This window comes from Tenrec ecaudatus, chromosome 8 (assembly GCF_050624435.1).
Source record: "Tenrec ecaudatus isolate mTenEca1 chromosome 8, mTenEca1.hap1, whole genome shotgun sequence".
Lineage (NCBI taxonomy): Eukaryota > Metazoa > Chordata > Mammalia > Afrosoricida > Tenrecidae > Tenrec > Tenrec ecaudatus.
The window spans coordinates 6,245,812-6,258,293 of NC_134537.1; the positions used below are offsets into that span (position 1 = coordinate 6,245,812).

Consider the following 12,482-nt stretch of genomic DNA (forward strand, 5'->3'; position numbering starts at 1 on the left):
TATGCATGTTCGTTTAACGTCTGTCTTCCAGGCAGTCATTTTCGTATACTCAAGATTTCTTAAAAATCCAAGTGTGAAAATGCACACAGGACAGTTAAAGATAGAGCACGGGCAAGTTTGTGATCCTAGGGCTTCCCTTATATACACAAACACACACACAGAGCACAGGAAAGTATGTGATCCTAGGGCTTTCCTTATACACACACGCGCGCGCGCGCGCGCACACACACACACACACAACTTTCTGTCATAAAATACTTAACTTTCACAAATTTCATGTTTTCAACAATTAAAGCATTGTTTCTCGTGATTCCGAAGGAGAAAGACGAAACATTCCCACTCTGTTCTATAGGGTCTCTGTAGAGGCCTATAGGGTCTCTGTAGAGGTGAGAGGGTTGGGGAGAGTGGTACTAGCATTAAAACTCTGGGTTGGACTTGACTCCATGACAGTGGGGTTTTGTTGTTGTTGTTCATTTTGTGTTTGCTCTGTGTTTCTGTGGGTAGGTGAACAGACATAACAAACAACCCAAACTCTATGCCATTAAGTGGATGCTAAGCCACATCGCCCCTATAGGACAGTGTAGAAGGGGGTCCCCAGGCTATACATATTAACATAGCTGACTGCCACCTACTTCCTCTGCAGAGCTGCTGGTGGGTTCAAACCACTAACCTTTTGGTAATGAGCCAAGCACTTCACCACTGTGCCAGCGGGGCTCCAATACACAGACATGGTACATTTTAAATAAGTCATACTGAATCATTCCTAGTCTGTGTGTTGTTATGTTTTTACATTTTAAGTTAAATTGAATAATAAATGTTAATGGTGCTTTTGAATTTTCTAGCCAGTTTTTAAGCTAACCTTTTGAGCTACATTTTGGTGGCCCTGGTATTCTTGGTTCTGAGTTGCAAAACATGTGCTACCCAGTGGGGTCCCCGAAGTTTCTGTAGCTTCAGTTACTTTTCTACAACTTAGGAAACTGTACTTGTTACAAAAATAAGTTCACTTCTTAGTGAAGTCCTTTTTTTAGGTGTCGATATTTTTATGTTGCCTTTTCAACTGAGGTGGAGTGTTAATTCTGGGTGTGCTGAAAGTAGAAGTTCCCTCAGCTTTGTGTTCTAGGCTGTATTTCGTTCAAGGTCAACTTGTCAAGGACCATCCAATGGGTTTCTTTCTCTGAAGAAAGCATAGCTGAGTTCGCTATAAGAAAACCATGTAAAGTCTGCAGTGAACGGACTTACTTGTTGGATTTTAAATGCAATCTTCATCTGGCCATGAAACTTAATTCCTGTCAGTCTTACTGCTCAGGGAAACTTGCAGTACCGAAGTATTGACTTTTCAGTATATAAATACCGTATGTACTCATTTACAAACCGAGTTTTTCAGCACATTTTCTATGCAGTTGTTGTGGTGAAATTTGATGCCTCGACTGATATTCAGGTTTGCTTATACTCAAGTATATAGGGTGGTTGTATCCTCGCATCCCCTTGCTGGAGTTCACTCGCATTGCCTGTTGCTGCACCTGTAACTTCCCGTTACAAATGTCTGTGCATGTTTAGCTATTGTTGCAATTTAAGATGGGTCTCGAGAAAACATGCTCAGCTCTCGTGTGGAACACTGGGTCCTAACTCATTGCACGCTCAGTCCCTCACGTCATTTGGTCTGCTTTCCGACCCATTTTATTTCAAACACACCCCCCTTTCCCTATCATTCACCATGTCTTAGTACCTGCTACTCACACCTGCCTTGTCACAGATGCTGGAAAATTAATATTCGGTATTATATTGAGGACATCACAGAAGGAAGGAAGGGATAATAGCCAACAACAGCAACAACAACAAAACTACAGTGTAGAACAGCGGTTCTCAACCTGTGGGTTGTGACCCCTTTGGGGGTGTCAAATGACCCTTTCACAGACCTGGCCCAATTCCTAACAGTAGCAAAATGACAATAATGAAGTAGCTATGAAAATAATTTTATGGTTGGGGGGGTCACCACAACATGAACTATACTAAAGGGTCGCAGCATTAGGAAGGTTGAGAACCACTGATCTATAAAAAGAGAGTGATCGGTTAAGGTTTTCATTTTTCTCTTGTCCCTTATGTCTGGTTTGTTTGGCAGTCATTTTATATTCAAAATTCCACCTATGGTGGAATTCTGCTTCCTGTCCAGAGCCTGACCCCTTCCCACCACGAATTTCCCTGCCCCCTGGCCATCTCCTGCTTGGAACATTGTTCCTTCCAGCTGCTGTCCCGCTTTGATCCCTCACTCTCTGAGCCTGCTCCCAGTGTCCAGCAAGTCAGCTCTCTCAGCCAAGCTGTCTGCCTTGAGCACGGTGCGCTTTTAAATGGCTCTGTGGGCGAATGAACAGCAGTCTCAGGAAGATTAGTGCGGAGCTCATGGGGCTGGGGTCGGGAGGGCCATGAGTTAAGTCAGCGGGGATGAGCAGTTTGGAGCAGGAAGAGGAGAACAGGTGCACGTCTTGAAGAAAGGAATGACTGCGTGAAACATGGAACTTGCTGAATCGGTGTACTCTTGACGGGTCTCTTGACCCGTCATATATGTTTGTCGTTTGGAATTAAGGGGCATGGGAAAGACCAAGGGGGGAAGTAGACCTGCAGAATGCGATCTACTGTGTGCTCCTAAAACGATGGCGCTGGCCTCGGAAGCATCAGCCTGGAAACTGCGCAAGAGGAACTCCCGCGCCCAGTCACGCCTCTCACTTACAGAGCCGCTGCTGTGAGCCACCCACTGCGCCGTGTTAGAACACTAGCAGATAGGGATCTTGAATGGTCACCCCAGGAAATTAAAATGAGTGCCGGTGCATCTCTCAACCAATGGCCATTTCTAGTGATGAACTTTTAAAATAATGCTAGCGATAATTCAGAACGCGGCTGCAGTGCGTACATCAGGATAGGACAGAAACCCAATCCAGATTCGTACAAGATCATGGAAGGCCGGTCTTCCCTATAAGCAGCGAATACCAGGAACAGGTTAACCTGTGGTTCTTGACTGTGCAAAGGCACTGACTGGGTGCGTCATAACCAAGTGCAGACAGCCTTGCAAAGAGCAGGATGGAACTGGGCACCGTGCTGATGCACACGCTGGGCACCAACCAGGAGGCAGCCACTGGAGCAGAACAAGAGAACACCGTATGGTTGACAACCAGAAAAGGTGTGTGCCCGGGTTGTATCCTTCTACCCTACTTCCTAATCTGTCTCCTGGGCACAGTCTAAGAAGGCGGGCCGTAGGAAGATGAACACAACCCAAGGACTGGAGGAAGGCTCGTTGACCGCCTGCATTATGCAGCTAACCCCAGCCTCGCTTGCTGACAGCAGAGAGGAGTCGAAGCACTTAGGGCTGGAGATGCAAGATTACAGACGTAGAACTTGACGATGGTGGGAGGAGATGAAGACGTGGCAGGAGTGAGAGGGGTTAGGAGCAAAAGATGGGGTTTGTGAGGAGGAGGAGGTGAAGATGGAACGGAAGGAATTTGGGTGGGGCCCACTGGCACAGAGGCTGGCTTTGGCTTAGCATGTTCAGAGGGGAATTTTGCCCCTGACCCAGCAGGAATTGAGGAGACATTGTAGGGGTACATTTAGTTGGTGCTTAGACTAGATACAACCCTTGATAAAAAGGGTACGAGAGTATTTAAGTTCCCGAGAAGATAACTGACTTCAAAAGAGCGTCCCCTTTAAATTCGAGAGGATAACTGACTTCAAAAGAGTATCCCCTTTACATCCATTAACCCCGTACCCCATGAAGGGAGGAGTCAGGGGGGCAAAAACAGTAAGGCATCCCTTTCTGAAGGCTCCCCAAGCCAAAGGAGAGATACAGCACTCAGGATTTCGGAGACAGGGCCACTTAAGGCCGATAGAGCGAACGACCCCGACCGAGATAAAGACCTCAGCTATTCATACTCGCCCAGCTTTGGGCAGAGGTTTAATTTGTCCTTTGCCCCGATCTGCTCTGATCGACTGGATCCCAGCGGTTCCAGGTTTCCGTCGGAGAACAACTCTTGACCTAAGACTGAGTGAGTGAATGTTTCCGCTCCCAAGAGGAGCCCCTGGAGCTGGGAAGACTGTCCGGCTGCAGATGACCTCAGGGTGGGGAGCTTTGGATTTTACACTGACCACTGGGAGGGAAAAAATAGCGAGAGCCAAATAAAAATGAAAAAGAACAGGAGACTTCATTGACATTTCCATAGATAGCCATGGGATAGATTCTGTAAAATTCAGTGGAAGGTGGGGTTAAAAAAAAAACCTTTCCTTCACTACTTGGAGAAATAAACACTGAAACAAACTGGCAGGTGGAGCAAACCAGGGCGGAATCAGCGAGTGGTAAAGTGTGTTTTTGCTTCATCTGTAGTGGGAAAGTATAACCAGAATAAGTAAGAGTGAATGAAAAGTTGACTGGAACACAGAGCAAAAATAAGATGGGGGCGGGGCGTGGGAAGAGACGACTGTCTTGTTATATTATGAATGCCCTTATTCCAAATTGCAAGACTTTCAGTGACTGCCGGCAGGTCAGCAGAGAAAAGTGGGATGTGTTTCCCTGTGGCAGGAAAGTGACCCGACTCCTGGAGCCGCTCCAGAGAGCATGGGACCGCCCCCTTGACTCTCTGAGGCTGTCAGTCTTGATGGGAGCAGAAAGCCTGTCTTTCTCCAGCTAAGCCGCTGGACCATTCAACACTGACTTTGTGGTTTGCACCCCAACACGTCACCCGCTGTGCCATCGGCTCCCTTGGAGAACTGTCATTGCGACTAATTAATGGGTGACTGCAGTCCTGTTTGCACCCCAAGCATTAGTTGGCATTAGATTTATCTGGAAGAGCTGGTTAAGCATGCACATTTGTGCAATTCAAGGGAAGCTTGACTTCGGAATAACCCCCTGAAGTGGTTTTGATAGGAGTAGTCCGACGTCACAGTTGGGGCCTCATCAAATTGGATCTGTTTTCTTAGAGCATTTAGCTGTGGGGAGTGGGCAGAGTGGTGTTTTGAGGGAATTGCTTCTGTCTAGTATTCACGTAGCTTTGCTTATGGCTATTACTTGGGGTCAACAAGACCCCTGTGTCACCTCGCCACAGAGAAGTTTGCTGCTGAGACCTGAGCTGGGAAGGCCAACTCTGCTTGTGATTTGGTTTCCACTGCCAGTTGCCAAGCAGAGCTGAGTTTCTGTGGAATCCAAGCTCGGAGACTAGGCAGCCATCCTTTCAGCCCGGCAGCAGACATGGGTTGCAGGAGAAACTCTCCAGTGCCCTAGTTCCTGTCAGCTGCCATCGGGCCACTTCCTTCTAATGGTGACCCCCCAAGCCCCCACCCCCAGTGTGCAGACCAGCCGTGCCAGCTCCAGGCCTGTGACCTTTCAGGGACAGACCTCTAGCCCTGTCTTCTGAGCTGCTTCTGGGTGAACTCGAAGCGCCAACTTTTGGTCTAGGCGAAGAATCCTTTATCACCTGTGCCTCTCTGCGCAGAACAAACTTGGATTATGTGCTTTCTAACTCCCAGGCACTTCTAAAATTCTGCATCTTACTTAGCTCTAAGTCACTGGAACAATGCTCTTGTGTGCGAGACCAAAATTTAACCGAAACCCATCGCCAGTTGCCGGGTGTTGATTCCGACTCAGAGTGACCTGACGGGGCGAAGGAGAAGTCCTTCGCGTTTCCCAGGCAGTACGTCTTTATCAAACCAGGAAGCCTCATCTTTTTTTCTGGAGGTGTGTCTGTGGATTTGAACCTCTGACCTTTCAATTAGCTGCCCAACTCATAAAGCACGCCACCACCAGGGCTCCTTTCTTGGGAGGCCAGCCTCTTAAAAAAGGCCTTTAGAACTGTTGAGAACCATGATGCGTTTTTAGGGGGCATGTGCCACCCCACCCAGTACATTTAATTTTACTCCTAATGCGCAGAGACCCTCTAGAACAGGGTAAAGCTCCTTCGGAGGGTTTCTGAGGCTGTGCCTTTTGACGGGAGCAGGGCCCCCACCTTTTTCCTAAAGAGCAGCTGATGGGTTTGAACCATGAGCCTTGAGGGTAATGACCAACTGCTTAACCCTCAGGGCCACTGGGGCTCTTTCCAGGAATGCCATGCTGGCTTCTTCTCACCCCGTAAAATGTGCGGGATGGTGGAAGCTGGTGTGTCGCTCTTGGAAGGTGGAGACCTTTCCACAGCTGTCTATCTGGCCCAGAGTGACGTTCACACAAGCTTCCCTGACACACTGTCCCCGAGAAAGAATTTGGCAGGATGTATACTTGCTCCCGGAATATGACTGAATCCATTGTCATCCTTAAGCAGTCATGTTGTCTGACCACTGCCAAGGGACAGTGTTCTGAAGCCCTAGTGAAACCTTTCATCTTCGGAGCATTTAGAAGAGAGAAAGGGTCTATAAAATATTGAAGACGAGTGACCAGATTGCATTGTTCCGTGGTGATGATCTATCCAGTCAGCAGCTAATGGTGGAACATCTACTGTTTCAAGCCCCGCGCTCAGTGCCCGTCACTCAGTCCCACTTAAGAGCTCAAAATACGAATCTTTTCTAGTAACGCATCACAATTGCTAGTTATTCTGGTTTGCTGTTCTTTTAACTCGCCTTCTTATAACCTCAGTAGTGCCTGTTCAAAAGTAAAGCAAACCATATACACTAATGTGGTGCCTGCGAATTCCAACTTGCGATGGGACCCCGACTTCATGCTGGACTTCATTGAGAACCCAGCGGCCCGGGTCGTCAACTACTCCATGCTGGGCAAGATCCTCAGTGACAACGCCGCGAATCGCTACAGCTTTGTCTGCAACACGCTCATGAATGTATGTATGGGCCATCAGGACGCCGGCAGGTAAGATGGGTTATCTCGGCCTTCGTGATTAATCAGAGCACTGTTGTTTTGATCCCTGCTTTGAAATTAAGGTCTTTAGTAATTACCTGGGAAGACAGTTGACTGCCATCTGCGGCGTTTCATCTTCCTTTATTCCTGAATTTACCTCTGGTGCACCCTATAATTGACTTAACCCACGAGGCCGCACGCTCTGGCCTATTGTTCCCTCCAGGGGTGGAGAACCTTTCTGCTGCCACCAAAGCCCATTTGGATAGCCACAGCATGATCCCTGGGCCATCCAGGCAAACATTTAATTAACTCACCCTTCAGGGGTTGCTGGACCAGCGGCTTTGGGGTGAGGGTGAGGGTGAGGGGCCTGATCTTCCTTAGCTGGTATTGATGATTTCGCAGGCCAGATGTTCTCTCCCCCGCCCCACTCTATCATGAGGTGCTTTGGGTGAGGTCTATTTACCTATCCATTTGCAAAACACATATAATGAAAACATAAATAAAATGCTGATATTTATTTAATAATACCATATTTGGATTGAGCTGAGTTGCTTCGTATTTTTAATTTTCTATTGAGCCCCCATGAAGGGTTGACTAAATGTGAATCTGTCCATCGGATTCACGGTCAAGGAACTGAACGTTTGCTAATCCCCATCCATACTAATGGCTGTTTGTGGCTCACAAGCCTTACATATTAGAAGAAATGTAAAGTCACTTACTTAGATCTTGCCCCCAAGTTCTTCTACTAGCTGATTTGACAGGCGGGCATTTATTGCATCTTTGAATCCCAGCAAAAGTCACTTTGGCGATGACAGCGAGATGCGCCATTTTTAAGCAGATGGCACGTTAGTGTCTCCCTTCAGTGTAAGCCGCTCTCGGAAACGTTCTTTGCATTTTCTAGGATTAATGACATAGCCAACTTCTCCTCTGAACTGACGGCGTGCTGTACTGTGCTTAGCTCAGAGTGGCTGGGCGTGCTGAAGGCTCTTTGCTGCTCTTCCAATCACGTGTGGGGCTTTAATGACGTGCTCTGCACGGTCGATGTAAGTTTTTACTTCATTTCAAAAATCCTCCACCCCACCCCAAAAATGTCAACTGCGCATTGCCATATTTTGATAGGGGGTAATTTTGTGTTTTCCATTCGTTTGTTTTAAAGTGGTTCAGCCCTTCAATGAAATGTTATATTCTCTTCTCTCTGTCTCTCTGTCTCTCTGTCTCTCTGTCTCTCTGTCTCTCTCTCTCTCTCTCTCTCTCTTTCTCTCCCCCCCCCCCCCCATGAAACAGTGAAGTTGCCAAGGACTAATCAAATTGGGAAAGAGGGAGGAATGGAGGGAGGGGGGGTTGCACTGAATACCTTAAACTATTGCCAAAATTCCAAGAGTCTTCTGGTTTCCTGGAATTTCCACTGTAACCGGGTCATTTCAGAGCTGTTTGGTCATGATATTTACTAAGTGCCTGGCTTCTTCATAGTATGGTATGTAATTTAACTAACGATAGCTGCCCTCCCTTTCAAAACAGTGCCGAGTATGTGCCAATCTGGGCTTTTTCCAGGCTGCGTAAGAATGGCTAGGCCTGGGTTAAAAAGGGTGTCCAACTCCCTTAGTGATTGGATCCAGCTGGCAGCGAAGAAATAGCTGTATGCAACACAGACTTCCAGAGCATTTCCATTGTGTTCATCCTGGGAGGGCTTTTTAACCACCTGTCTTGGTTCTTACTTCCTGCCTGCTGGCAGCGCAAGGGGCAAGACATGCCACCTAGTTCCGATGGCTTTTGTATAGAAGGACTGTGTGCCCTGTTTTGAATTATCTTCTGCCAGAAGGTTTGCGCCCTCATCCTGCCGTCTCAAGACTAGGGGGCCAATCACATAGCCATTCTGTGGTTAATCTTTTTAAGGTTGTGTGTGTCTGTGTATTTTTCACTCATCCCATCTCCAGACAGAAAAGGCCTAAATGCCCATCTTTATGTGACGCCATTTTTTATTCTTTGGTTGTTTCTCTGGCCACACTCCTGCTGCTGGCTCCCTCGTCCGTAAAAGTGGGACTGGTAGCGGTGTGATGCTCGTCCTAGTGTGGTGCCAGACGAGTGGGTTCTTGTACCTTGACAAGCACAGTGGCTGGCATGAAGCACGACTCAGTGTGCAGTCTGCTCTGATTGCCACGGCTGTTACTTTCTGCCACCGTCTTGTGAGTTCTGTAAAGGTGCACGTCACTGTTAAATCCGTTTTCCCACTCGTTCTGGTCTGGCCTTTACCATTATTGTAAGTCAGCCGGAAGCGTTCAGAGTTGCCCTGAGAAGAGCGAGCTAACTAAGAGAGCTCGTGACTTGTCGTCCCTGCCAGGAATTTTAGAGCATTACCGAGACTTCATGTGCAGCCACAGGTGCGGCGTGTGCCGCCCCTGCGTCCTACTGTCCTTCCTCATAACGGCCACCTTGCAGCGTTCTGCCGAGAGGTATTCCTGATGCTGCTTCACCTTTCAGGGATTTTTAGACTCTTAACTTGCTTTGTTGTTGTTTTCTCCCTTTCAATTAAGTACTCGCACAACAAAACTCCCTGTCTTCTCATGGGAATGGGACCTGGGATAAGCTCACTTTTTGCCTCATAAAAGAGACACAGGCCTTTTGTGGGGAGCTGCCGCCGAGACACCCCTGGCTCATGATAAGCCCGCATCTGCAGGGTGGAAGCAGATCAAGGGCGCTCCGGGTGGGTTGGAGCTGCCTTCCTTTTGATGAGCAGACACTTATCTGGGTCACTGAGGCAGTCCCAAGCAGGAGCAGACCCACTGACTGACTGCCTTGAAAGTCTATGCCGGCTCATTGAGGGCCTAGAGAACACACTGGGGCTGCTCTAGAGATGCTCCGGACAGCGGACAGCCTCCTCTTTCTCCTGTGCAGTCCTGGTGGGTTTGAACCGCCAGCCTTGCAATGAGTAGCCCGTTAGCAAACCCCCGGCTCCATGCCAAGGCCTCCTCCTTAGGGGAAGACGGTAGAGGATAATAATCATAGGACGTTATGTAACTCTTGCGGGTTCACTTTGGGATTTGAGCTCGTGCTGGTATTGGCTACATTCTCGTAGATATTGATCTTAGCTCTGCTCCGAGAGGGTTTGGGGTATTAAAACGTGTCAATGTTTCTCTTGAAGGTGAGTGACCTTTCATTCCATGATTCATTAGCTACTTTCATTGCTATTCTGATAGCACGACAGTGTTTCTCCCTGGAGGACGTAGTGCAGCACGTGGCTCTGCCCTCTCTCCTAGCGGCAGGTAAGGCGGCCTCTGACACACCTCAGCCTTCAGATCGCCCCATGGTGGGGTGGTGCCCCTCGGGAAAAGACTGCGCATGTAGTGGGCCAGGGCGCATAGGGAAAGTCGTGGGCCGGGGTGCGTGCCTGGGGAGCCGTGTGGCATCAAGGGGAGGAGGAGGGTCTGCTTTTCAGCACACAGCTCCTCGGAAATGGTTGGAAACGGCTGCTATCTTTTAAGGGAGCGGCCAGGTTTCTCGGAAGAGTACAGCTAGTGGTTTGCTTTTCGCCGCAAGTCCCATGCGTGTCCATGATCGCAGCCAAATGTGCTTCATGAGAAATCCCGTAGGAGACCCAAAACCAACAAATGGAAGCCAGAGTGCTGAGCACGAGGGGGGTCAGAGCAGAGACCCAAGACCCATCTGTAGACAGGAGGACATCCCCTCAGAGAAGGGCCACACGAAGGGATGAGTCAACCAGGGCGCAGTGTAGCACCAGTGAAACACACCCCACTGTCATGATCCCAGACCTGCCTTTCACTGCGGGCTAGACCAGAGCATGTGTGTGTGTGTGTGTGTGTGTGTGTGTGTGTGTGTGTGTGCACGTACAGATAAGAGATAAGAGCTCACGACTAATGGAGTCTAGGAACAGGAATGGGACTAGCAATACCAGGAGGGTAGGGGGAAGAAGAGTAGAGGCAGGGAGGAAGGGGGAATCCATCACAATGATCAACACATAACCATCACCTTACCCCCCACCATCAGGGAGTCAAACAACAGAAACCCTGGGGAAAGGGAAACAGCGGTCAGTGTAAGATATGAAATTAATAGCAATTTATAAGTTATGAAGGGGTCAGCAGGGTGGGAGAGGGAGGGAAAAAAGAGGAGCTTACACCAAGGGCTTAATAGAAAGTCAGTGTCTATACAAATAACGCTTGATACAATTGTACAAATAATGCTTGATACACTTGATGTATGCATTGTTATAAGAGCTCCCCCACCCCACCCCACCCCCCTACAACGATCTTTTGATTTTGTTTTAAATCCCATAATGTGTGCTTGGTATGTTAGAAACCCTGCCTTTCCAATCCTTTCGCCCTAGCTTGTGGAGACGCCGACGCGGAGCCGGGGGCAAGAATGACTTGCCGCCTCCTGCTTCATCTCTTCCGGGCGCCCCAGGCCTGCCTATTACCTCAAGCAGCGGGTGAGCCCACAGCAGAGACATCTCCCATTGCCCTTTCTTGTGCAGGGTCAGCGTCGATAGTGGCCACGTGGGCCAGGCCCTCCAGGTTTGGGTGAGCTTGTTGCGGGGGGGAAGGGGGGGCGTGATGAGGCTGGAGATGACGTCATGCAGAGGAGTGCCGCCAACACCTTTCCCTGGTGGTGCAATATCAGGAAGTATTGAGAAATGGCAAATCGGGAGTTGATAAACAATTAAAATGCCTGTGCTGTTAGACAAAGCCATGCTGGTGGGCAGCTTCATCCTCTGAGGTGCCGTGTATGTTGATTATCAACACACCGTCACAGCTTGGGGCCGTGGGGGTTCATCGTTTGCTCGGGGAGTGGGAACGAGGTGAGAATTCTTGGGGTGGGAGTGAAGACTGTTCTCAAAGATCATTTCTGTATACATCTGTGTGTGTGTATAAGACTCAGGACAAGCCGCGCCTCTAGTGAGCAAAGCCATCCTTCCAATCACTTAGAAGAAGAGTTTAAGCAGTTCTGGCTGCATTTCTTGGGAGCTACGGGCAGCACCCATTCGAGCTAGCTGATGGCTGTGCAGCGCCCACGGCCTTCCAACGAAGGCCCTGCAGACTGTGACGCTCGCAAACGGCTGTGTCTGGTGGCGATGAGGCCGTCACAGAGCTCTTTTGTTGTTCTCCTAGGCAAGCCTTTCCCGGGAATAAGATCATCTTGCGATCGACACCTCTTAGCCGCTGCTCACAACAGCATCGAAGTGGGAGCTGTGTTTGCTGTCTTAAAAGCAATCATGATGCTTGGTAAGACCTTCCTCGCAGAAGCTTCCTGATGGATGACCACAGAGGCCCAACAACTTGTATGTAGGATGACACCCGGTTCATAGCATTAGAAATGGTCCTTTAAAAAAAATGTTTTTTCACTTGTGTAAATCCCAAGTCCAAGTCCAGGCAGGCTTTCGGAGAAGTCTGTCTTTTACCTACAGTGACTTTGAGGAAGGGTAGAAGCATAGATCTCTTTTGGGGTCATCCTGTTGGCAAGGTGTCTTATTCTGGGGTATGCTAGATCCTCAGCTCTGCAGAGTTGTCCTGTCTTCATTCAGTTGACAAAGGTTCCCCTTTGGCATGGTCAAAGGCAAATGTGGTCATCTGACTAGCTAGTCTGAGCTTCATGCACTGGCTGACACCAAAGATTTAAATTTCAAACAAGAAAGCCCAAGTTTGAATGCTAGTGG

At 48.7% G+C, this 12,482-nt stretch overlaps 1 protein-coding gene across 2 annotated transcripts in view; it reads left to right on the plus strand.

The window, feature by feature from the left end:
* MED12L (mediator complex subunit 12L) overlaps window positions 1–12,482 on the plus strand; it is a 375,484-nt gene that overhangs the window by 298,107 nt on the left and 64,895 nt on the right. Inside the window, exons 21-25 of one of the 2 annotated variants that reach the window (XM_075555944.1) lie at window positions 6,602–6,829; window positions 7,719–7,860; window positions 9,957–10,077; window positions 11,157–11,258; window positions 11,938–12,051. In XM_075555944.1, coding sequence (XP_075412059.1) covers window positions 6,602–6,829; window positions 7,719–7,860; window positions 9,957–10,077; window positions 11,157–11,258; window positions 11,938–12,051 — 707 coding nt within the window. The remainder of the gene's footprint in view (window positions 1–6,601; window positions 6,830–7,718; window positions 7,861–9,956; window positions 10,078–11,156; window positions 11,259–11,937; window positions 12,052–12,482) is intronic. The other variant, XM_075555945.1, reaches the window with a different exon arrangement.